General features: G+C 49.9%; 1 protein-coding gene across 1 annotated transcript; it reads right to left on the reverse strand.

Moving 5' to 3' along the window:
• Positions 1-8508: 8508 nt before the first annotated feature.
• Positions 8509-27051, reverse strand: LOC126183989 (uncharacterized protein PF3D7_1120000-like; the record flags this gene model as incomplete). The annotated part of the gene is made up of 2 exons (XM_049926342.1): positions 26965-27051; positions 8509-9732 (listed from the first exon to the last, which is right to left on the reverse strand). Coding segments are annotated over exons 1-2 (1311 nt in total), but the record flags the coding sequence as incomplete, so codon positions are not given.
• Between the last annotated feature and the right edge of the window lie 295 nt (positions 27052-27346).

The following is a 27346-nucleotide window of genomic DNA, read 5'->3' on the forward strand; positions in this document are numbered from 1 at the left end:
AATTAATGGCAACGAATCCGGTAACTGAAGAGTCCATTGCATGGCAGCCACAGAAAGACAGCCCACCATGATATGGGCCACTGTCAGCCGGCCGCCACACCCACTGAAGTGGGTCATCACGATGCAGGAGGTAGCCGTGTGTCACCCAAGTGTGGCCAATGCGGAGACAACAGAAAAGTACAGTCTCTGCAAGAGGCCCGCGGGGAGGTCTTCCACACATTCGTAGTCTCCTTAATGGTACGCAGTTTATTGTGCGTACTGAGGTTATGCCATTCCGTCTCCCAAAGCCGCAAAACCTTGCGGCGTAGTAGTGAACGCAGGTCAGTTGCAGAGAAGCCGATCTCCATAAGCGGTTTCCGTGTACACTGTTCGGCCAGCCTGTCGGAAGTTCGTTGCCTGGTATTTTGACGTGACCTGCGGTACAGACAAACACCACTGAACGACTGGACCGTTCCAAGGCATATGTGGACTCCTGGATGGTCGCTACCAACGAATGACGAGACTAGCACTGCTCGATAGCTTGTAGGCTGCTCAAGGAGTCAATACACAGAACAAACGACTCCCCAGGGCATGAACGGATGTGCTCAAGAGCACGAGGTATAGCCACCAGCTCGACAGGGAAAACACGGTAGCCATCAGGCAAGGTATGCTGTTCAATATGTCCTCCATGGATATACGTAAAGTCGACAGGATCGCCAGCCATCAAGCTGTCAGTGTAAACCAATTCATGGCCTTGGTATATGTCAAGAATAGGGATGAAGTGGCATTGGAGAGACGGGTGTTAACTGCATCCTTAGGGCCAAGTGAAAGATCCAGGCAGAGCTGCAGCCTAGGTGTACACCATGGAGGTGTACAAGAGTGGACCTCAAGTATAGGTGGTTAAGGGAAGGATTCCAGTTCATAAACAAGGGACCGGACAAACTGTAATTAGAAGCCCTTACCTGGGCCGCCTATGTGGGAGATGAACTACTGTCGGTGCGAAAAGATGGTAATTCGGATGCACAGGAGAACTACGAACGTGTGCAACTTAACTGGCCAGCACTTTGGCACGCCTAACCTGCAATGGAGGGACTCCAGCCTCCATCAGGACGCTGGTCACCGGACTCATTCTATAAGCTCCTGTCGCTAGGCGAACGCCACAGTCGTGCACTGGGTCCAGTAAACGCAACACTGAGGGCGCCGCCGAGCCATAAGCCAGACTTCCATAGTCATAGCGGGATTGAACAACGGTTCTGCAGAGATGCAGAAGTATAGAGTTGGTGTTGCTTTGGCAGCATAGGGAATTCAGGTGCCGCCAGCACTCTGACTTGGATTCCTCACCGTCGTGAGCGTAAGCGAATCAGGCATCGAAAACCAGTCCTAATATTCGGTATTTCTCCACTACAGTGAGTGGGTCGTCATTAAGGTAAAGTTCTGGTTCCGGAGAACAGTACAACGCCAACAGAAGTGCATGACACACGTCATTGCGGCCGAAAACTGGAAACCATGACTGGTAATGGTGGGGTAGAGCGGCGCCTACAGGGAGCCATCCACAAAGAGAAGAGGAGCAGTATGAAACGCAGAGGTCGTCTGCATATAGAGAAGATGAGACAGACGGCCGTACAGCTGCTGCTAGACCATTGACTACTAAAAGTATACACTCAATACAGAGCCCTGTGGGACCCCATTCTCCTGGATATTGGGGTGGGGGGAGGGGGAGGAGGACTACGAGAGGCACCGATTTGGACATGGAAGGTTCAAAGTGACAGGAAATTTACGATAAAAATCGGGAGTGGGCCTCTGAAAGCTCACTCGTATAATGTGGCAAGGATATGATTTCGCCAGGTCGTGTCATAAGCACCAACCAGGTGCGGGCGTCTGCGAAAGGCAGTTCGGATGGCAAACTCGAGGGACACAAGATTATCAGTGGTAGAGCGACCATGGTGGAAGCCGCCCTAACATGGGTCCTGCAACCACGTGGTCCACTGGCTCTAACACAACTGATGACACACCATACGTTCCTGCAGCTTACAAACATCGTTGGTAAGGCAGATAGGCCGATAGCTATGCACATCAAGTGGGTTTTTACCGGGTTTGAGCACTGGAATGATGGTACTCTCCCGCCATTGTGATGGAAAGATGCCATCGCACCAGATCTGGTTTCAGATGAGATGATGTCGCTTGTAGTCAGATGAGAGATGTTTAATCACCTGGCTGCGGATCCGATCAGGCCCAGGAGCTGTGTTGAGGCAATGTGCAAAGGCACTGCGGAGCTCCCAATCTGTAAATGGGGCGTTATAGGATTCACTGTGGCGTATAGTGAACTAGACGACTTTCACTTCCAGCCGCCATTTGAGAGTGTGTAGGAGAATTACCCCCCAGACTTTCGCAGAGACTCGAGCATAGTGCTCAGCAAATTACTCGGCAATCGCGACTGCGTCGGTAGATAACACGCCATTTACGTTAACACCAGGAACATCTTATTGGCGTCTGGTTCCCAAAAACAAGCTTTGTCCTTCCCCCAGACTTAAGGTGTTGTATGGCAACCAATGGTCGAGATGTGTCTCGACCAACACTCCTGCTTCCGTCGTTTGATTAGCTGGCGAACGCGGGCACGGAGCCATTTAAAGGCTATGAGGCGCTCTGGGGAAGGGTGCCGCTTATGCCGCTGCAGAGCTCGCCGGCGCTCCTTAATTGCTTTAGCGACTACCAAGGGACTGCCTTTCGCTGTGGACACCGTAAAGAGCAAGGAATCGCGTTTTATGCCGCAGAAAAGATTGTGGTAGTCACCTGCTCAACCATCTCATCGATGATCACATATGGGGGGATTGAACAAGTTGGAGTGGGAAGCTTTCACCTCTGCTGTCACTGTTTAAAGCCCATCGGGGCAGGCGCCCATGTGCCTGACGACCGCGCAGTGACAACGAGACGGGGAAGTGGTCACAACCACACAGGTCGTCATGTGCTCTTCAATGGATAGGTGGGAGAAGGCCATGACTGCACACCGAGAGATCAATGGCCGAATATGTACCTTGTGCCACAGTGAAATGTGGGGCGGCCTAAGTATTTAAGAGGCAGAGGTCGAACTGAGACAGTAAAGTTTCGACATGTCTGCTTCAGCCAGTAAGCATGGTGCCATCCCACAATGGATTATGGGTATTAAAATCTCTCAAGAGTAGGAAACGTTTAGGGAGTTGATCAATCAGTGCAGCTAATACATTCAGGGGTATTGCACCATCTGGAGAAAGATGTTCATTGCACACAGTTATTTCCTCCATACGTATTCTTGTAGCCACAGCTTCGGGAGGTGTTTGAGTTTCGGACATAAACACAGTCTGTAATGAAACTGTGTCCTTTCAACACCGGACACTCGATTATAGTCGCTACGGTACCTGTAATATTCCTTACAGCCGCAGAGTGCAGGGGTCAACATTGCCAGGAAACAGGTGTTTTGGAGGGCAATGCAGAAAGGTGTAAAGCTCAACAGCTGCTGTAGCTCAGCCAGGCGGTGGGAAAATACACTTCAGTTCCACTGGGAAGACATGGAACATTCAGTGAGGCAGTTTACACCTCAGGGTCACATGCTGCCACAGACTTTTTGCCTGAGCAATCTATATCCATTGTGTCTGTGGCTGAGGGTGGGGTGGAGAGTCTGGGGTCCACTGAGGACCTGGATCTCGCTGACCCTCAGAGCTTGTAGGTTGCGGTTGTGTGGGTGGCACCGTAATCTCCTTGGTCTTAGGGGTCTTCTTTTTCGATTTCTCGCGCTGTTACTTGGGTTTCCGTGGCTTGGAGGACTTCACTGGCTAAGTCTCCGGGACTAAGGATGACCGTGATGTCCAACAACCAGCTGCTTTTGGTTCTTCAGCCTCTGGCGGGTGTCATCTTTCCCACTTGCAGAAACCTGGGAAGGGAATGACCCAAGGGACCCCTTCCTAGCGAGAGGAGCCAAGGAAGACTTAGGCCTCTCCATCTCAGAATTGCGGACAGAAATCCCCGATGGCTGGGAGGGTGTTGCTACCAAAGTAGGTGGTGTGGGATCAACAGGAAGGGAAGTGCACTCCACCATCAAGGGAGCAGGTGTAGTCTCCCAGTTCTGAGAGGCCACAGAAGACCTGATGGGACGACAACTGTTCCCGAAGTGGCAGCATATAAGGTGGTCATAGCCACAGGATGTAGGCGCTCAAATTTCCTCTTAGCCTCAGTGTAGGTCAGTTGATCCAGGGTCTTTTAGTCTATGATTTTCCTCTCTTTCTGGAGAATCCTGCAGTCTGGCGAGCAAGGTGAATGATGTTCCCTGCAGTTGACAGATGGGAGGCAGGACATATGGGGTATTGGGATGTGATGGGCGTCCACAGTCTGGGAATACATATGGCCAAACTCCCAGCACTTTAAGCACCGCCTTGTGGGAGGGATATATGACTTGACATCTCATTGCCATTAACACCAGGCTGAAAGTTAGTTCACAGAATAACATCTTCAGGAAGCTCACATCCACCACCTGGGGAGCACGTTGTCCCATCCTGAGAATTTAGCCTCTTGTTTTCTGTGTGTCCACAGCAGAGTATGCTTCATCTGTGTGGAGTGCATCCACTCACACCAAACATGTTGGCTTCATACCTGGAATCCTGGAAAGATTCTCATTGATTGCAATACCAACTCCAGTCGATAAAATGTACCCGATTGTTGAAACAGCTCCCCTCACTATTAGAAGGGCTGTTGCTACTTATGTAGAGTCGGCTAAGCAAACTTATGATCCCTGACACCCACTGCATGGTCAGCAGGCTGTAGTCCATCAACTGCAGTTCATCAACTGAAATTCAGAAAGAGGGTAGGGCAAGTTATCAATCACTAGAGGGAACACCAGAATCTATTTGGAGATCGCTCAATCGTCTTAGGGTGGGCGTTCCTCTTTGTGAGACCAACATGCGAAAATGGGGCGTTCTTCCAGCTGATGGAGATATACAGTGCGAGTGCCGAACAACGCAAGAGCCGGCCTACCTGCTAATTTGTCCTCAATTTGAATAATCCTGCACAACACAGGATCTGATCGAGGGAAACAAGGTCATCGCAGTTGCTATCTTCTGGAAATGCTGACCAGACACGAATGAATGACAGCGGCCTACCAGTACACCTCTTTGATATCGCAGTGCAGTCACCACGACATCCGCGCTCCAACTGAATTAGATCAAATCGTCGCCACCCCCTGGCCCCGCCAGTCAGCGCGCGGACCCACTGCCGACGCCTGTCACGTGAGGCGGCCGCTCGCGGTGGACTGCCGGCGTGCTTCAGCGGCCCGCGCTAGCCGCTGGACTGGCGATAGCTCCCACATCGTAAACATGATTTCGCTGGACACGCTGGAGCTTCCCAAGTTTGACGTCACAGCGGTCCATTGTCCGTTCACCACGCGTATTCGTCGCCTCCGCACGTTTCCCGCCAAAATTGTTTGCATTGGAGCTGAATCACACAACCGTCAGCCATTTCACAAAGAACACCCTGCCACACTTTTGGCGCGAAAGTTGTTTTCCTGGGCACGTTCAAACCTGTCGATGCCGACTGTTCGCCACCTACCACAACTACTTTTTGAGGACCAGACCGCCATCTCTTCCTAGGAACCCTCGCCGAGTTTGAATTCAATCAGTAAAAAAACCTCATTTGCACCGTCGGTACCAACCTAAGAAAATTGTGCGTAAAGAAAGGGCACTTGTAATAACCTCGTCCACCCGACCGCCACTTCCTCCTAGGATCAGGCGCAAAGTGTGAAATCTGCCAGCAAACAAAGCTCACTTGCGTCGTCGCTACCAACGTAAGAATATTATTGAAAACTAGGCGTACCACCACCACCACCAATTCGTAGGGGGCTGTTGGTAAAACGACTCACCCCGCATTAGGCTGATGGAAGAACGAAGGAGTGTGCTTTACTCTTAAACTCTCTAAATAAAGCACAGCACAGTGCACAGCCATGCTCACAAAAAAATAGTCCAACAGATGCGCCCAAACACCCTCACCCAATACCCTGCCCCCAAGGGGTTCACAACTCTTTTGTGGATACGTGCGGGGCGAGCAGGCAGCACTGGAAAGAAGGAAGGCTGCAATAGAGGAAAGGCAGGGAAGGGGAAGGAAATGGGGCCCCGAGCTTCTTGCTCCTTCCCTCTCGCCCTGTCCTGGTGTCCTTGCTTATGTTGACCCCCGCTATCCTCCTGGTTATGTTGGTTTTGCAATTTAGCTTTGTTGCATAATCACCTCCTTTTGGCACTCCCTGGTCCCCCTCTGGGGTTTGACCCTCATTACTAAATTTCTCTTCCATATTGTGAGCCATTTGGGGAAGAGCACCTTACCTAGTGTCTCCGACATAATCCCTCCAAGTCAATTCCACCTTTTCTTTCACGTTGTTGTCTGATGCTAGGGTGCATAGCCAGCACAGTAGCAAGCCTGTGTGGTGGGGTCGCTATGTACACTTTTGGTTGAGCCCCCTGAACACACAGGGATCACACTTCCGATACCTGAGCTGTGACCTCCTCATGCAAGCCTTGGAGTGGTTGCTCGTCATCCTGGAGCATTGGAACTCCCGGCAATGGTAGCCATGCCAGATGGCCCTTGCTGTGCCTGGGTGGCGCCTGTGAGGAGAGCCCCTGATCGGAGTGGGTGGTATCAGGGCGGACGCTATGCAAATGAAATGCATAGGGGTCCAGAACTCTGGCCATTCTCCTGCGGCCGTCTGTCTGTGTGGAACTGATTCTTCTAGTGCTGCTTCTCTTGCCCCCCTTCGGCCTTCCCTTCCATGGCTACCCCCTGGGAAGGAGGACAGGCCCATCGGCTAGCGGTGAAACCTTCCCACCCCCCACCGCCCCCCGCAATATGGTTTGCTCCAGGACTGATGGGGATACTTTTACCAATACCAAACCTTTATTCTTTGTGGAGCACATTGAAGACAAGTTTGGCGAAGTGGACTCCCTGAGCAAGATGCGGTCGAGTTCGATGCTGATCAAAACTGCATCAGCTGCCCAGTCTGCGGCCCTTCATGCCTGTACACATCCTGGCACAATTCCTGTGTCCACTACCCCCCCACCAGTCTCTAAATATGGTTCAAGGTGCGATGTTTCACAGGGACCTCATCCTTCAGACTGATGCGGAACTTCAGGACAATCACAGACAGCGGGGTGTTAACTTTGTTTGGCGTGTTCAGAAGGGTCCTAAGGACAATTGCATTGATACTGGTGCCTTTATCCTGGCTTTTTAAGGGGATACCCTCCATGAGAAAGTAAAGATTATGGTTTATCGATGTGATGTGAAGCCGTGCATCCCACCTCCTATGAGGTGTTGTAAGTGCTTGCATATTGGACATGTCTTCCCGCTGTTCGCAAGCCCCTCTCTGTGGTGACTGTGGACGTCCACTTAATGAGGGGAGTCCCTGTGTTCCCCCTCCTATGTGAGTAAATTGCCATGGCAATCATTCTCCACGTTCACCAGATTGCCCAGTATATAAGAAGGAAAAGAACATACAGGAGTATAAGTCCCTTGATCGTTTAGACGCAATGGACACAGGGTGAAGACGTGTATTCGTCTTACGAGCCTCTGTGTAGGTTAGTTTTGCTTTAGTTACATCGTTACCCCTTCCTCCCCCTTCCGTACCTCAATCCTGGACCCCTCTCCTCCCTCCCTCCCTCCCCCCCACCCCTGCGGCTCCCACACCTTCTCCTCTGGGCGCTGCTCCCCCTCCCCAGCCACAGAAGTGTCTCACTCCTTCGGGTTCTGCTGGTCAAGGGCGCCCCTCCCGGGGTTGCCCCTTCCCAGCACCTTCCAGGACACAGGTCTGCTGCCACGTGACGACTGTGAGAACCGCAGTCTGTTGGCCTCCAGGTCGCCTGGTCTCTTTCTGTTCCCGATCTTGCTGCAGCTGGCTACTTTATGCCACACAGCCCTCCTCGATCTCAACCTGAAAAGAAGAAACATAAGTCCTGGACAAAGAGCCTCTGGTGTCACCAGAGGTCCCATCCCCAGCTTTACAACCAGATTCTGACCTTTTGTTCATGGATGTGCCACCCTTCTTGTCAGTGACGGGTGATGACCTGGCGGTATGACTTGCTTTAGCGTGTTCAGCCCCCATTTCCCCTTTGCGGGTCTGGGGATTACAATAGGCCCGAGGTATTCCTGCCTGTCGTAAGAGGCGACTAAAAGGAGTCCATCCCCCTCACGGGGGTAGTTAGCGCCTGCGACCGGAGACGGACGGTTCCACGACCTCTAATAGTGGTCTTTTTGGTTTTTCACTTCTCGTTTCTTCCTACCTTTGGTTGGTTCCTTTCTTTGCTCTTCTCCACCTCAGTCTTCCTTACTCTTTCCCCTGCACAATCTCCTTGCCTTCTCCTTGCCTTCTTCTCCTTGCCTTCTCTGGTCTCCGCCTCGGCGTTTGAGACAGTCTGTCCTCTTCTCTCTCTCTCTCTCTCTCTCTCTCTCTCTCTTCTTTTTCCTCTTCTTTTTCCTCTTCTTTTTCCTCTTCTTTTTCCTCTTCTTTTTCATCTTCTTTTTCCTCTTCTTTTTCCTCTTCTTTTTCCTCTTCTTTTTCCTCTTCTTTTTCCTCTTCTTTTTCCTCTTCTTTTTCCTCTTCTTTTTCCTCTTCTTTTTCCTCTTCTTTTTCCTCTCCTTTTTCCTCTCCTTTTTCCTCTCCTTTTTCCTCTCCTTTTTCCTCTCCTTTTTCCTCTCCTTTTTCCTCTCCTTTTTCCTCTCCTTTTTCCTCTCCTTTTTCCTCTCCTTTTTCCTCTCCTTTTTCCTCTCCTTTTTCCTCTCCTTTTTCCTCTCCTTTTTCCTCTCCTTTTTCCTCTCCTTTTTCCTCTCCTTTTTCCTCTCCTCTTTCCTCTCCTCTTTCCTCTCCTCTTTCCTCTCCTTTTTCCTCTCCTTTTTCCTCTCCTTTTTCCTCTCCTTTTTCCTCTCCTTTTTCCTCTCCTTTTTCCTCTCCTTTTTCCTCTCCTCTTTCCTCTCCTCTTTCCTCTCCTCTTTCCTCTCCTCTTTCCTCTCCTCTTTCCTCTCCTCTTTCCTCTCCTCTTTCCTCTCCTCTTTCCTCTCCTCTTTCCTCTCCTCTTTCCTCTCCTCTTTCCTCTCCTCTTTCCTCTCCTCTTTCCTCTCCTCTTTCCTCTCCTCTTTCCTCTCCTCTTTCCTCTCCTCTTTCCTCTCCTCTTTCCTCTCCTCTTTCATCTCCTCTTTCCTCTCCTCTTTCCTCTCCTCTTTCCTCTCCTCTTTCATCTCCTCTTTCATCTCCTCTTTCATCTCCTCTTTCATCTCCTCTTTCATCTCCTCTTTCATCTCCTCTTTCATCTCCTCTTTCATCTCCTCTTTCATCTCCTCTTTCATCTCCTCTTTCATCTCCTCTTTCATCTCCTCTTTCATCTCCTCTTTCCTCTCCTCTTTCCTCTCCTCTTTCCTCTTCTCTTTCCTCTCCTCTTTCCTCTTCTCTTTCCTCTTCCCTTTCCTCTTCTCTTTCCTCTTCTCTTTGCTCTTCTCTTTGCTCTTCTCTTTGCTCTTCTCTTTGCTCTTCTCTTTGCTCTTCTCTTTGCTCTTCTCTTTGCTCTTCTCTTTGCTCTTCTCTTTGCTCTTCTCTTTGCTCTTCTCTTTGCTCTTCTCTTTGCTCTTCTCTTTGCTCTTCTCTTTGCTCTTCTCTTTGCTCTTCTCTTTGCTCTTCTCTTTGCTCTTCTCTTTGCTCTTCTCTTTGCTCTTCTCTTTGCTCTTCTCTTTGCTCTTCTCTTTGCTCTTCTCTTTGCTCTTCTCTTTGCTCTTCTCTTTGCTCTTCTCTTTGCTCTTCTCTTTGCTCTTCTCTTTGCTCTTCTCTTTGCTCTTCTCTTTGCTCTTCTCTTTGCTCTTCTCTTTGCTCTTCTCTTTGCTCTTCTCTTTGCTCTTCTCTTTGCTCTTCTCTTTGCTCTTCTCTTTGCTCTTCTCTTTGCTCTTCTTCCATCCTCCCTGTGCGTGCCTGAAGGCCGACCCACACGTTCGCACGCGTAGCCGGTGACGGGGTAACGCGTAATTCCCCGCCCTGGGTAGACATGTAAGGCACACGCGTACCCCCTGGTAAAGGCCAGGCCCGGGGAGGGGTGATTGCCTGAGCTGATACCTTCTGACCATGCCGATTGATCCCTCCGTCTGTTTCTCGGGAGGTGTGACCTGAGGTGTAAACATTCACATAAGGCGGGAGTGCCCTCTGAGAGGGTCCCCACAAGGAAGGAGCGCGCCATCGGAGACGCTGGCAATCATGGGGGATTCCTCCGCAATGGATTCTACTCCATCTCTCTCGACTTCTGCCCAAAAACGGAAACGTGACCAGCCAACAGTGACAAAAGTACTACCGCCTGCCCCCACAGTTCCTCGTCGTTTCTCGATCTGAGGACGGAAAGGATTTTTCCTCTGTCAACCCTTTCGTTATCCAGAAGGGTGTAGATGCCATAGCCGGATCTGTCAAATCTTGTACCAGGTTGCATAACGGTACCTTATTACTAGAAACTGAGAGCGCCTTTCAGGCACAAAAACTGCTTCGGGCCACACTCCTGTACACGTTCCCTGTCCGGGTGGAGGCCCACCGAACTTTGAATTCGTCTCGTGGTGTAGTCTATACTAGCTCCCTCGACGGATTGACTGACGAGGAGCTTCAATCTTACCTCGCTGAGCAGGGCGTGACGGCTGTCCATAGGGTCATGAAAAAGGTCAACAATGACCTTGTACCGACCCGGACACTTTTCTTGACCTTCGATAGTGTTAAGCTGCCATCGCGCATCAAGGCGGGCTACGAGGTTATTTCTGTTCGCCCCTATGTCCCGACACCTACGCGGTGCTACCAGTGTCAGCGTTTCAATCACACTCGACAGTCTTGTTCCAATGCGGCTAAATGTGTCACTTGTGGCAGGGATGCCCATGAGGGTGACTGTCCACCTCCGTCTCCTCGATGTGTGAACTGTCAGGGTGACCATGCCGCATCCTCCCGCGACTGTCCTGTCTATAAGGAAGAACGCTGTATCCAAGAAATTCGGGTCAAAGAGAGAGTGTCCACCTCGGCTGCTCGCAAGCTATTGGCTAGTAGGAAGCCCGCGCTGCTCCCAGCGGGGAAATACAGTACTGTCCTCGCCTCTCCTCGGACTACCAGGGAGGTAGCAACCCAGACATGCGATCTGACCTTCAGCACCACGGTCGTCCGTTCGGCCAGTGCTAAGATCGCGCGGTCGACGTCTCCTCTTCCTCCCATCACCCCACAGACACCAGCCCCTTCCTCAGCTTCTGCTAAGACGAAGACCCCGAAGTCAGATGCACGGGCCTTCAAGAAGGAACCATCCCGTGCAGACTTCCTACGTACCTCGACCTCCCAGCCTTCGACCGGTACTTCCACCAAACGTCCTTCCAAGAAGGCTCATAGGAAGCACAGTTCTCCTTCTCCGCCACGGCGCATTTCTTTTCCTGCGCCACCCAGCGGTTGCCGCCCCAGGCCGTCATCCGTTTCGCCTGGCCGCACCGCTGGTAGCCGTACATCTGGCCGTTCACCGGCGGAGGAAGCTCCCCCTCCCGGCCATCCTCCCGAGATGGCCGATGAACCTATAGACCCAATGGACGATGACTGTCCGCCTACTGATAGCGGCGGCAGTGCCCGCTCGAAGCCAGGCCCTCAGCGGCCTTCGAGGTGACCCCTTCTTTCATCTTCCTTTTCTTACGATGGCACTTATTCACTGGAATATTCGCAGCATTCGCTCCAACCGAGAGGACTTGACGTTGCTGCTCCGCTTGCTCCGTCCGCTCGTCGTAGCCCTCCAGGAAACGAAGCTCCGCCCATGCGATCAAATTGCCTTGGCACACTACACCTCTGTGCGTTTTGACCTACCCCCTGTGGTAGGTATCCCAGTTCATGGAGGGGTTATGTTGCTGGTCCGGGATGATATTTACTACGATCCCATCACGTTGCACACCGGCCTGCAGGCAGTTGCCATCCGCATTACTCTCCCCACTTTTACATTTTCCATTTGTTCCGTTTACACTCCATCGTCGTCTGCCGTTACCAGGGCAGACATGATGCAACTTATTGCTCAGCTACCTGCCCCATTTTTGTTAACTGGAGACTTCAATGCCCACCATCCCCTTTGGGGCTCTCCAGAATCCTGCCCGAGGGGCTCCTTGTTAGCAGACCTTTTCAACCAGCTCAATCTTGTCTGCCTCAATACTGGCGCCCCTACTTTTCTTTCGGACACGTCTCACACCTATTCCCATTTAGACCTCTCTATATGTACTCCCCAACTTGCACGCCGCTTTGAGTGGTATGCACTTTCTGATACATATTCGAGCGACACACTTCCCGTGTGTTACCCATCTCCTGCAGCATACCCCCTCTCCGTGCTCCTCTAGTTGGACCATCTCCAAGGCAGGCTGGGGGCTCTTCTCTTCCAGGGCGACCTTTCAGGATCAAACCTTCACAAGCTGCGATCGTCAGGTCGCACACCTCACGGAAGTCATTCTCGCTGCTGCTGAATATTCCATCCCTCACCCTACTTCTTCTCCACGTCGCGTACCGGTCCCCTGGTGGACCGCAGCATGTAGACGCTTTACCTGCTCGTCGACGTGCTTTACGCACATTTAAACGCCACCCTACAGTGGCGAATTGTATCAATTATAAACGATTACGTGCTCAGTGTCGTCGTATTATCAAAGAAAGCAAGAAAGCCAGATGGGCTGCTTTCACAAGCACCTTCAACAGTTTTACTCCTTCTGTTGTCTGGGGTAGCCTGCGCCGGCTATCTGGCACTAAGGTCCACTCACCAGTTTCTGGCTTGAAGGTCGCGAATGACGTCCTTGTGGCCCCTGAGGATATCTCCAATGCCTTCGGCCGCTTTTTCGCAGAGGTTTCGAGCTCCGCTCATTACCACCCTGCCTTCATCCCCCACAAACAGGCAGAGGAGGCTAGGCCACCTAACTTCCGCTCCTCGAATTGTGAAAGTTATAATGCCCCATTCACCATGCGGGAACTCGAAAACGCACTTGGCCGATCACGGTCCTCCGCTCCAGGGCCTGATTCTATTCATATTCAGATGCTGAAGAACCTTTCTCCTGCGGGTAAAGGTTTTCTTCTTCGTAAATACAATCGCATCTGGATTGAGGGACATGTTCCCGCATGCTGGCGCGAGTCTATTGTTGTCCCGATTCCTAAGCCGGGGAAGGACAAGCACTTGCCTTCCAGTTAGCGACCCATCTCGCTTACCAGCTGTGTCTGTAAAGTGATGGAGCGAATGGTTAACTCTCGATTGGTTTGGCTGCTCGAGTCTCGACGCCTACTTACCAATGTACAATGTGGATTTCGTAGGCGCCGCTCTGCTGTTGACCATCTGGTTACCTTGTCGACCTTCATTATGAATAACTTCTTGCGGAAGCGCCCGACCGCGGCTGTGTTCTTTGATTTGGAGAAGGCTTACGACACCTGTTGGAGGGCGGGCATTCTCCGCCCCATGCATACATGGGGCCTTCACGGTCGCCTCCCTCTTTTTATTCGTTCCTTTTTAATGGATCGACAGTTCAGGGTACGTGTGGGTTCTGTCCTGTCCGACACCTTTCGCCAGGAGAATGGGGTGCCACAGGGCTCAGTTTTGAGCGTCGCTCTCTTCGCCATCGCGATCAGTCCAATAATGGATTGCCTCCCAGCTGATGTATCAGGCTCCCTTTTTGTGGACGATTTTACCATCTATTGCAGCGCGCAGTGTACACGTGTCCTGGAGCGCTGTCTTCAGCGTTCTCTTGACTGTCTTTACTCCTGGAGTGTCGCCAATGGCTTCCGTTTTTCTGCCGAGAAGACGGTCTGTATTAACTTCTGGCGCTACAAAGAGTTTCTCCCACCGTCCTTACGACTCGGTCCCGTTGCTCTCCCAATCGTGGAGACAACCAAATTTTTAGGCCTTACCTTTGACAGGAAACTTAGCTGGTCTCCACATGTGTAATATTTGGCCGCCCGTTGTACGCGTTCTTTAAATGTCCTCCGTGTTCTCAGTGGTATGTCGTGGGGAGCGGATCGAACCGTCCTACTTCGTCTATATCGGTCGATCGTCCGCTCCAAGCTGGATTATGGGAGCTTCGTATACTCCTCTGCACGGCCATCCATCTTACGCCGCCTCAACTCCATACAACATCGGGGTTTACGACTTGCGATCGGAGCATTTTATACCAGTCCCGTAGAGAGTCTTCATGCTGACGCTGGCGAATTGCCACTCACCTACCGGCGCGATATACTACTTTGTCGGTATGCCTGTCGGCTACTGTCAATGCCCGCCCATCCGTCTTATCGTTCCTTTTTTGACGACTCTCTTGACCGTCAATACGGGTTGTATGTCTCTGCCCTGCTACCCCCTGGAGTTCGCTTTCGTCGCCTCCTTCAACACCTTAATTTTTCACTCCCTGCAACCTTTCGAGTAGGCGAGAGCCACACGCCACCTTGGCTCCAGGCTCAGGTCCGCGTTCACCTTGACCTCAGCTCGCTCCCAAAAGAGGTTACCCCCGGTTCGGTCTACCACTCCCGTTTTTTGGAACTTCGTTCAAAGTTCAACAACATGACTTTCATTTATACAGATGGCTCTAAGACCAATGACGGGGTCGGGTGTTCCTTTATTGTCGGGGCACAAAGTTTCAAATACCAGCTCCATGGCCATTGTTCGGTCTTCACAGCTGAGCTCTTTGCCCTCTACCAGGCTGTTCTTTACATCTGCCGCCACCGACATTCTGCTTATGTCGTCTGCTCAGATTCCCTGAGCGCCATCCAGAGCCTCAGTGATCCGTACCCGGTTCACCCTTTCGTACACCGGATCCAACGCTCTCTTCAGCAGCTGGTGGACGTCGGTTCTCCGGTTAGCTTTATGTGGGTTCCTGGCCATGTCGGTATCCCTGGGAACGAAGCTGCAGATGCCGCGGCCAAGGCTGCGGTCCTCCAGCCTCGGACAGCTTCTTGTTGTGTCCCTTCGTCCGATTTTAGCAGGGTCATTTGTCGGCGCATTTTATCGCTGTGGCATGCCGATTGGGCTGCCCTTACAGCCAACAAGCTTCGGGCCTTGAAGCCTCTTCCCGTGGCTTGGACGTCCTCCTCACGCCCTTCTCGGCGGGAGGAGGTAGTTTTGGCCCGGTTAAGAATTGGACACTGCCGGTTCAGCCATCGCCATCTGCTGACGGCTGCGCCGGCGCCGTTCTGCCCATGTGGGCACTTGCTGACGGTTCGACACATTTTAATGTCCTGCCAGATTTTAACACACTGCGCCTAGATCTTAACCTGCTAAGTACTTTCGATGCCATTTTAGCGGATGACCCACGAGCAGCTGCTCGTGTTCTTCGTTTTATCAATTTGACAAACCTCTCTAAGGACATTTGATGATGCTGTTTTTTAATTCTATGCCTGTCGGTCTGTCTTTTATCGTGTTTTCCGTTTTAGTTGTTGTTGTCAACATGTGCCTCGCGGTGCATTCTTAGAGTAGTCAGGGCGCTAATGACCATTGAAGTTGTGCGCCCTAAAACCACAAAAAACACAAAGCCCCCATTTAAATCATTCTGTGGTTCTCCAATGGAATTGGACTACCGTCACCTTCCAGAATTGAAATCCCTTATTTCTTCTTATTCTGCAGCTTGTGTGGTTCTACAGGAATGATGCTCACACCCCGACCCTTCGTGGGTTCCGTGTTTTCTGTCGAAATCAGGTCGGACCCCTGCGGGCTTCTGGTGGCGTTTGTACATTGGTCCGTACGAACATTGCTAGCACGTGGATTCCTCTTCACACTACATTTGAAGCGGTTGCAGCTAGGGTCCACTTAGACTCTGCGGTCACAGTTTGCAATATTTATCTCCCTCCTTACAGGACTCTTACACCTGCTGCCTTAACTGCCCTTCTTCAGCAACTTCCTCCTCCCTTCCTCCTCCTTGGGGATTTTAATGCTCATCATCCCTTGTGGGGCAGTGCCTTTCCATCTAGACGAGGTCATCTTATAGACCAATTTATTGCAGACCACGACCTGTGCCTTCTTAATGATGGCTCCTCTACTCATTTCAGTGCCGGTCATGGTACCTTTTCTGCCATTGATCTTTCTCTTTCTTCTCCCTCTCTCCTCCCTTCATTACACTGGTCGCCACACGACGACCTTTGTGATAGTGACCATTTCCCGTTGATTATCACGCTCCCTTCCCGCTCCCCGATGGACAGGTTACCTCGTTGGTCTTCCCAACGCGCTGATTGGCCTCTATACACTGCACATGTCGTGTTTTCTCCCTCTATGTCGGGTTGTATTGATGACGTCCTACGTGACGTGTCTGAGGCGATTGTTCGCGCTGCTAGCCTTGCTGTCTCGCGCTCATCTGGACCATTTCGTCGCCGGCAAGTCCCATGGTGGAGTACGGCCATTGCAATTGCCATCCGTGATCGCCGTCGAGCTTTGCAACACTTTAAGAGGCACCCATCGCTAGGCAGCTTTACTACCATCAAACGCCTTCGCGCTAAAGCCCGTTATTTAATCAAACAGAGCAAGCGGATATGTTGCGAACGATTTGCTTCTTCCCTTGGTTCTACTGTCCCTCTGTCACGAGTATGGGCTACACTTCGTTCTCTCCAAGGTTGGCATCGGTAGTCCACCCTCCCAGGCATTCATCTCCCAGATGGCATTTGTATGGACCCATTAGTTCTTGCAGAACATCTTGCGACCCATTTTGCAGTGGCATCAGCGTCAGCCTCCTATCCAGCTGCTTTCTTTCATCAAAAACACAAGGTGGAAGCTTCAGCCCGCTGTTTCACCCCTTATGAGTCAGAATCTTACAACGAACCTTTTTCTGAATGAGAACTTCTTTCTGCTCTGTCTTCTTCTCGTGATACGGCCCCTGGCCCAGATTCAATTCATAACCAACTGCTTCATCATCCCAGTGCTCCACAACAGCAACATCTTCTTCAGGTGTTTAACCGTATCTGGCTCCAGGGTGACTTCCCTTCTCAGTGGAGGGATAGCATTGTGGTTCCTGTCCTTAAGCCTGGTACGAACCCCCTGTCTGTTGACAGCTATCGGCCCATTAGTTTGACCAATGTTGTTTGTAAGTTACTTGAACGGATGGTAGCCCGTCGGCTCAATTGAGTCCTCGAATCTCTGGATTTATTGTCCCCTTACTAGTGTGGCTTTCGAGAGGGACGGTCTCCAATCGATCATTTACTTCGCTTGGAATCCGCAGTTCGGCAGGCTTTTTCCCAGCGCCGCCATTTGGTTGCATTGTTTTTGACCTTCGCAAGGCCTATGACACGGCCTGGCGCCATCACATCTTACTAACCCTTCATCAGTGGGGTTTTCGGGGCCCACTCCCGATTTTTATCCGCCAGTTCCTGATCCATCTGTCATTCAGAGTTCGAGTTGGTACTGCTTTTAGTTCTCCACGGACCCAGGAGACGGGCATCCCACAGGGTTCTGAATGAGTGTACTTCTTTCCCTCATTGCTATCGATGGACTTGGGGCCTCTGTTGGTCCTTTAGTCGCCCCTGCCCTGTATGTGGGTGATTACTGCATTTGGGTTGGTTCCTCATCGATGGCCTCTGCAGAACGGCAGGTCCAGGGAGCTATACGGCGTGCCTCTGCATGGACCCTCCCACACAGGTTTCAATTCTCTCCTTTAAAATCGCGGGTAGTCCACTTCTGTCGCCGTACTACGATCCACTCTGAGCCAGAGCTCTATCTCGATGTACAACGATTGCCTGTGGTCCCACAGTTTCGTTTCCTAGGTCTTGTTTTCGACAACAAGCTCACTTGGCTGCCCCATATAAGACTTCTGAAGGTAGGATGTTTCCTTAAACTCAATGTCCTTCGCTTCCTTGGCCACTCCTCTTGGGTTGCGGACGCTCCCTCCTCCGTCTTTATCATGCTCTAGTTCTGTCTCGCTTGGACTATGGTTGTCAAGTTTATAGTTTGGCTGCTCCTTCCACACTGCACGTGCTGGATCCAGTGCACCATCGTGGTATCTGTTGTGGGTTGGCAGGAGAGCCAACACATTGATATTAGAGGAAGCCGAAAGGCACGCGTTTTAGCTCACGCAGGCTGGCGTGAGGTCTGGAACAGGTCAAGGAAATTAGACTTTAGCAAAAAAACGGACGTAGCTGGTGGAATACTTAACTTTAATCCATATATGGTGAACGTCGCTCTTGACTGTACATTATTTACAATATCAATAGTAACTGAACATGGCGCCTTGCTAGGTCGTAGCAATTGACGTAGCTGAAGGCTATGCTAACTATCGTCTCAGCAAAGAGAGCGTATTTTGTCAGTGAACCATCGTTAGCAAAGTCGGTTGTACAACTGGGGCGAGTGCTAGGAAGTCTCTCTAGACCTGCCGTGTGGCGGCGCTCGGTCTGCAATCTCTGTTAGTGGCGAGGTATACTAACGGACCGCGGCCGATTTAAAGGCTACTACCTAGCAAGTGTGGTGTCTGGCGGTGACACCACAGTATCCGTTTGACCACTGGTGCCTTCCCTACTAGCACTGCTAGCACTGTTGATAGTCTCCTGGTTGAAGCTGGGATCACCCCCCCCCCCCCCTTCTATTCGGTGGTCCCAGCTTCTGGTGTCTTATGCACTCGCTGTCTGTTCTTCTCCCACTCATCCTTCCTATTCTATGGACGTCGCCCACCTGATTCCCGCCCTCAGGCAGGTTTACCGGTTGGGCTCCGCCTTGCGTCTCTTTGCCGTGATTTTCAGCTTCCTTCTTAGTGCTGTGTTCCTCGCTCCCTACCCTCCGCCCCCCCTCGGTTAGTTCCTCGGCCTCGAATTCGGATGGATCTCCGCCGAGGCCCGAAAGATTCCATCCGCCTCCCCCCCCCCCCCCCCGATGGTGTTCCGTCCCTTTTTCCGCAGAATTTTTTGGGAGTTTCGGGATGCTGTTGCTTTTTACACTGTACACTGATGGCTCTAAATCTGCTGATCATGTTGGGTATGCCTTCAAGTCCTCTGTTGGAACGGAAAATCATCTGCTGCCACCCACATGTGGGGTGTTTACTGCGGAATTGATGGCAATTTCCCAGGCCCTTAGCTTTGTTAAACAGTCCCAACACAGCCATGTTTTGTTATGTACGGACTCAATGAGTGGCCTTCTGGCTATTGACCGATGTTTTTCGCGCCATCCCTTGATCTGTCATCCATGACCATCTCGCTGATATTCACCGTGCTGCTTGTTCCGTTGACTTCCTTTGGGTCCCTGGCCATGTGGGTATCCTGGGTAATGAGCTCGCTGATCGTCAGGCTGGGGGAGTAGTCACTTACCCCCGTTATCTGTAAGCCCTCCTGCAGCGGATTTACGGCTTCACATCAAATCCCACTTCACACAATCATGGGCCAACTCTTGGGAGGCTACTTCCCTGTCTAATATGCTTGATGCGATTAAGGTGACACCAGGCCCGTGGCGTTCTTCCTTTCGCCTCTCCCGAATGCACTGGACAACACTGTGTCGTCTCCACATTGGCCATACCAGGCTGACCCATGGTTTTCTTTTGCGTGATGAGCCACCCCCACTTTGTGGTTGTGGATTCTTCCAGTCAGTAGCCCACATTTTGGTTGAATGCCCCATTCTTTTGGTTCTGTGTGCTAAGTACAGGCTCACCCACACTTCACCTTTAATGTTGGCTAGCGATTCCCAGATGGTCGACCTGGTTCTCGGCTTCCTCAAGGAAAGTGGTTTGTATTCTCAGTTTCAAGGTTTTTAATCTCTCTGGTGTTGGGGCAGGGCGGTGAGTGTTGGGTATCTCCCACTGTACGCCGTGTTGGGAGATTCCCGACTCCCCTCCCTGGCTGAGATCCTGTTTTCTTCCCCTTTTACTATAGCCAATCCTAGAAAAATGATAAAAAGTCTCCTCTTCCCATACACACTTCTACATTCTAGCGGTTGCACCTTTTAAGTCGCAGGTGGTCTTGCCTCTGCTGTTTCAGCGTAGCGTTGGGTTCGTTCTCTTGCAGACTTGCCTCATTTTGTTTTTACCATTGCCAACATGACTGCCTTTTTACATTTTTAGCCTTTTCCCTTTCATCGTTCTGACTTTCTGAGATATCACACTATCGGAATGGACCACATTTGAAACAAGGGACTAATGGGTGGGTTGGTTGGTTGGACCAAACAGACCAAAAGTCTCCGCTCGGCCGCCTCCAAACATGACTTCGTCACAGTCGCATTCGCGCCTAACACCCGAGAAAATTCATATCACCTATAACGTCCTGGATGGAGGCTCTGGAATCCCTCCTCCCGCCGACCGCACGCGCGCGCGGCCTGGCTTGGAGCGTAATGTAAGTTCAGCTTCCGCGCTCGCTCGTGACAGCCGACCCGAAAGGGCACTCTCCTCTGACATGCGAAAGCTGCGTTATTCTTCTCATGTTTACCGCCGGCGTCTCAGGTCTTGACCTGCCTTCAGGTCTATGGTCAGAACAGCCCATAGCTCGTTGACACACATGATTAACGCGGCTGGGAAAACATTTACTACTCGCAAGCAACCGAGATCGTGATGGAAAACCAATCACTCTGATTTGCGCTGCAGGTGTGTGTAATCATTGAGAACACTCTATTTTTTCGAACAACTTATTTAACCATACAGTATATCTATCACGCTATCACTAAACACGCACCCAGATGTGCCCTGGGCCATGTTGCACAGCCCACAGACACGCACCCAATCATAATTTCAGTACATACAATAGCAAACTGCTGCTAAATAATTCTTCACACAGATGTGTAGATACGCTCAGTACTCGTAAACTATCCAAATAACGCATAGCAGAGCCTGTAGATCCGCTCGCAAAATAACTCGGCAGACGTGCTCAGGTACCCCCCCCTCCTCCCCCCCCTCCTCCCCCCCCCTCCTCCCCCCCCCCCCCCACTTCGCACCCTGCCCACAGGATCGTGAAGTCACCCATCCGTCTGATCTCAGACCTCACACAGCCCCTGTTCGGCTTCCGCAAGCGTGACTTGGCGCGGTAAACGCGCTCGTCAGCAGTCAAAGAACACACATACGTCTGTCCAGGACCACGATCCGTCTCAATCCCGAGCCGCGACCACCGAACTCGGGTGAAAGACAACTTAATATCAACGTAGCATAATTCGAAAGCGCAGTCTCCATACGCTAGACACATCATAGCAGCGCATGTCTTTACCTGCTATGACATGTAGCACACTGCGCATTGCTCCCCACACGACATTACACGACCCTTTAACTAAACGTAACTACGCATCCCTCCTCTCGCCTCGTCGCGTGACCAGCCATCTAAAACCTTCTCAATATTATTCTTACTTTACAACATTTTTTTTTTAATGAGATCTAATTTACACCTCCCACAGCATCTCACCTCACACCCGTCCCACCATCAACATACGCAGACGTCCTCAACACTATCTTGACACTCATATATCACCCCACAAACCATGTTCATCAATCAATTTACCATTCTCATCCCCTCTTTTCGAATTACATACAAACGTAGCCTCTATCTAAACACCAATCAACTCGTCTTTCTCGCACTTTCAACAGTAAAATTGGTATTTCTGGGGGTGTGTAAAATTAAACGCAATTAATGAGTCAAACTTTTATACAGAGCATCAAGCACATACGACACTCACACCAATATTCAAAGCCTGATCCACATTTACCACCTCCACGTTGAATTAAGTATTATTACCATTGCCTCAACATTCTGCCAGAAGTCGATTTCGACCTATTTTTCCGCTCTTAACTGTTGTTACTAGCGGTCGAATATCACTATCTATAGATTGCATAAATTTCCACATAAAACAATCTCGCGCGCCGTTTAGAGACTCCTATATCCGAACATCATTAGGCAAGAGCAAGTGATAGTTGTTGAATAACTCATCCATCAGGTCTGGGGGCAAGATCACCCCTTTCTTTCTTTCTTTCAGCAGCAGACAGCTATTTTTTACAGTGGTAGCTAAATTTCGCCATCAACTTAACATCACCAATCGCGAAACATATCTTCAAATACACAAACACTCTCACTCAATTACACAGTGGTCCCGCTGAGGACATGAACTTCAATATTACAGTTCTTAATCCAATAACGACCAAGACAAGTACTAAATGCTCAAACTAATCACATAGCGCCTTACAAAGCGAGCGTCCGAGCGCCGGTGGCGGAATGCTGAAGTGGGCTCTCTCTCTTTCTATAACTGCTCTCCAGCTATTGTCTAACGACATACAGTGCACAAATGGATTCCTGAATAGCGCAGATCTCTATCCCTCCCTCCCCCCCCCCACTCGCATCTCCAACAGGACATGTGAAAAGTGTCTCCCCCAGCCAGCGAACCTGACGTCATTCACCCTTCGCTGACAATTTCCACTCGCAAATCTTAAACACTCGCATATATAAAACCATATTCACTCCGGCCAAAACTCACTTAATAATATTAAAAAATCATTCTCCCTTTCTAAGCGTAGATGAGTATTCATTTATCTTCACCCATTTGATCTCTGCAATTTTAGTCGGAGAAAGACATGTCTATTACCTTCTGCAGCCTGTATAGAAACAGGACGACCGCAGTTACTGCAACAGGACCACCTTTTGACCATTCGCCAGAAATGAGCGCAATGTTGTACGTCACAAACTAGATACAACAGATCCTCAACGCCCTATCATCTTTATCCTCCACCATCAAACAGTGAAAAAGTCACGAAGGCACCAATGCGATCCACCTCCAGCGGGGACAAACGGAATTCACAATACTCTCCCCGAATAACTCAGAATGTGACCATCCAAGAATTCCTGACACCTCAAACAGCTCACCAAGTCAAACTGCAGCTGCCTATATGAACAAGATCATATTAAATATACAGACGCTGCACAGACCACTTTAAAGTTTGACCACCCATACTCTAAGCGAATGAGAAGCTACCTCTGACCCTTGTTCAAACAGTGTTTTCTAACACGCTTTTGCACACGGCCGAGCATTTCGTCCTTCTGCCGCGACTTCGAAGTCAGTGTCTGAATCATTCACAAGCTGCTAGGTATAGTTTCCTGTGAGAGGCCGTGCATCAGTCCGTGTTAATGTCTGTTTAGAATCAATGTTATTCTGTCGACTGTATGAATATGATTTCAAATAAAGGACAGCCACAACACAAGGAAACTAGAAGAGCCTGGTGGCGTTGTGGCGACTTCCCTCGAAAATGATTGACCACCTCTACATTTAAACTCGTATGTCGCAGTGACCGAATAGTTTATAACTCTGTGTTCCATTTCTAGTGATGGTGATCCCGAACTTGTGTGCAAAAATGACCCGTTTTCGGTGCTAGCAACCGCGGAAGTTGCGGTCCATCAACCAAAATTTGACTGAAAATGCTTGTTTGAGTTGGGGGACAATCATTATGTCGTACCCAATGCACTGATGCGGTGGATAAGACACCACCGATCTTCTGTAATATTATCCATCACAGCTGATACTGTAAAATTTTTTGCGATAAGTCCAACACCGGCCTATCATGTTATAGCTAGTTTTCCTAATTTCAGTATCATAGCTAAACCATACATCCTCTGCTTTGCAAGTATCATTGCGAACATTCATAGATGACTGCTCAGCACGTCCATTCACACTTAATTCTCGAACACACAAAAAACGATCAAAGTATACCAGACAACGCTATAGATATTTCTAAGACCTCGCACATAGTACTCGATCAATTTCTCTGCGTATGGCGGTCACAGAGCTATCTCGCCCTTTTACGTTAAAAGACCATTCTCACCTCGGCATTGACCAACCTACCCCGCAACATCGCTACCCAATTATTCCTCAACCGAGCAGACGAATACAGCTACACTCCACCTCTCTTGACTGAATAGAGCTTTCCTAGTCCTAAACCCTCCAAGTGCACCACATTTCTCGAAATGTAACAAACTCTTGGAGCTTAGTACACCACATCGATCTATAGTAACAGATCTCAAAGTGCCTTAATTTAATAGCATACAGTTAAGAACAAGAACGGAGTGCTATTTATACACAACGTAGTTCGACGCATTTTTACGTAAGTCATCCAATCTATCATGTGTAAAGTATTGTTCTAGAGTCCATGATTGGTGCATCGAAGGTTCCCGCGGGAGAGGGGGAGAGGGGGAGAGACGGAGAGACGGAGAGGGGAGAGGGGAGAGAACATAAACACACACACTCCTAAGACGAGAATGTTTAGCACTTAAAAACGGGCGATAACCTTAGATCGCTTACTTTTCCGTCCTGTCATACATATAGCTCAGCGTAAGGGAAGCGGGGAGAAGGATCTCTCTCCCCCAATCGTAAAACTTTTCCTCTCTGATACGAGCCCAATATGGCCCTGCGGACACGTCTAGTGCCCAATGATCACATACAATGACGAGTCAGAAATTATAATTTTTATGTAGACCTGATGGAGTAATAGTATAATTATTAGTAGCCGGTACATCCTACAGGCAAACATACGCTTAACAGCAGCGTCCAACATGTGAAAATTAAGTCATCCCGTCACCAACTCTGTAAACACCCATCTCTCGAGTAAGTGTGTACACAATGAATACAGCCCCCTCACAAATACCCACATCTTAGTAATGACATGAAGTCTCGATTTTACACCAAGCATGCGACAGGGGGGGGAACGCGTAAATCAAATTGCGTTTAGAGGAATGTGTCAACTTTCATCACACATGAGATGGAAGTCCTCTAATGACAGACGGGTTCACCGTCAGCGATCGCAAGTAGACAGTGCTTTAAACCACATACGGAACACGTACCTGCATACGACTAGAACGCAGGCTATATCACGTGACTAAAGCATCCAAATAGAATACTGGAAAAAATCGACCTTCAGCAACTAGTCCTTCTCTAGAATAAATGAGTCAACGTTTGAATCGTACCTAGTTGCAGCTCTATCTCAATCGATCATCCCGTACACTCTGTTATCCTTCAACACAGATGTAAGTTTAGACGTGAATGATTCTCTGTCCTCCTGAAAAGCATCAAATACAGTACTGAACTCGCGTGTATCACTGCTACCTCAGTAGACATACTCTATAATACGAACTCAACGTGAAAAAATTAAATACCTTCCTTAATCCGCTCGCTTCGATGTCATCGTTTCCCTACATTCCTCTTGTTACCGCATACTTGACCCCATGTACAAATTCCTCCCTGCGGACCAGAAGATAAAGTACGTTCTCATTTCCCCCGCACTTCGGTGTATATTAAGTTAGTTTATACCTATGCGCTAATCAGTCTGCGCATTTCCTTCGATTTTGTCAGATCCATCCATTCGACCGCGACATAACCTATCGTTCTGTGTTCTAAAATTGCCTGTAAATGTAACCAAGGCATATTCAGTCACCTCTTTTCATTTCATCTACACTGCTGGCCATTAAAGTTGCTACACCAAGAAGAAATGCAGATGATAAACGGGTATTCATTGGACAAATATATTATACTAGAACTGACATGTGATTACATTTTCACGCAGTTTGGGTGCATAGATCCTGAGAAATCAGTACCCAGAACAACCACCTCTGGCCGTAACAACGGCCTTGATACGCCTGGGCATGGAGTCAAACAGAGCTGGGATGGCGTGTACAGGTACAGCTGCCCATGCAGCTTTAACACGATACCACAGTTCCTCAAGAGCTGTGATTGGCGTATTGTGGCGAGCCAGTTGCTCGGCCACCATTGACCATACGTTTTCAATTGGTGAGAGATCTGGAGAATGTGCTGGCCGGGCAGCAGTCGAACATTATCTGTACCCAGAAACGCCCGTACAGGACCTGCAACATGCGATCGTGCACTATCCTGCTGAAATGTAGCGTTTCGCAGGGATCGAATGAAGGGTAGAGCCACGGGTCGTAACACATCTGAAATGTAACGTCCACTGTCCAAAGTGTCGTCAATGCGAACAAGAGGTGACCGAGACGTGTAACCAATGGCACCCCATACCATCACGCCGGGTGATACGCCAGTATGGCGTTAACGAATACGCGCTTCCAATGTGCGTTCACCGCGATGTCGCCGAACACGGATGCGGCCATCATGGTGCTGTAAACAGAACCTGGATTCACCCAGGTTCGTCGTTGAGTACACCATCGCAGGCGCTCCTGTCTGTGATGCAGCATCAAGGGTAACCGCAGCCATGGTCTGAGCTGATAGTCCATGCTACTTCAAACGTCGTCGAACTGTTCGTGCAGAAGGTTGTTGTCTTGCAAACGTCCCCATCTGTTGACTCAGGGATCGAGATGTGGCTGCACCATCAGTTACAGTCATGCGGGTAAGATGCCTGTCATGTCGACCGCTAGTGATACGAGGCCGTTGGGATCCAGCACGGCGTTCCGTATTACACTCTTGAACCCACCGATTCCATATTCTGCTAACAGCCATTGGCTCTCGACCAACGCGAGCAGCAATGTCGCGATACGATAAACCGCAATCGCTATAGGCTACAGTCCGACATTTATCAAAGTCGGAAACGTGATGGTACGCATTTCGCCTCCTTACAGAAGGCATCACAACAATGTATCACCAGGCAACGCCTGTCAGCTGCTGTTTGTGTATGAGAAATCGGTTGGAAACTTTCCTCATGTCAGCACGTTGTAGGTGTCGCCTCCGGCGGCAACGTTGTATGAATGCTGTGAAAAGCTAATAATTTACATATCACAGCATCTTCTTCCTGTCGGTTGAATTTAGCGTCTGTATAGCACGTCATCTTCGTGTTGTAGCAATTTTAATAGCCGGTAGTGTATTTACGAACTGCGTAGCACACAAAGCCACACAATATCGACCCTCATTTCCAGCAAAGAATCCAGCAAAGCAACTTTGCTTGTCTCTCATTATTAGTAATATCGCTGTATGTAAGTTCGAAAGTCCCTGAGCCCATATTAAAGGCGTTTTATGAAAGCGGAGCGGTGGACAGCATCCGAATTCTGTAGCTTCTAAACTGTGCGCTTTCCACTCCAACGTATCTTACTGAAACAGTGTGCAACACATCGCTTACCTCTCCGTAGTCGAGCCACGGCACGTAGTGCGGCCTCCTCTTTACCTCGGCCTCAGCGACATGATCACTTCGGACACGCTCCGTCATCTTAAAGCGAGTGAAGGGATGCGTTTCCGCGGATATGAGCTTAGCGATCGTCAACTGTCTATCATTTACATTGCAGAAGCCACGGCACACGCAACAATGACTTTCTATTCCATCTTTACATGTAATCAAGTAGGCACTGGACATCAGAAACTGTTCATTCAGAAACTTCATTTTAATGTGGTAACCACATGTTTCATATCACTTACCTGATGTGCTTCCTTTGAAAATGCTATACGCCTACATCATCATATAGGAGCTGACGTCACGGCTTAGGAATGGTGTGAGGTAAAGTCAT

This window comes from Schistocerca cancellata, chromosome 4, assembly GCF_023864275.1.
Source record: "Schistocerca cancellata isolate TAMUIC-IGC-003103 chromosome 4, iqSchCanc2.1, whole genome shotgun sequence".
In the NCBI taxonomy this organism is placed as follows: Eukaryota; Metazoa; Arthropoda; class Insecta; order Orthoptera; family Acrididae; genus Schistocerca; species Schistocerca cancellata.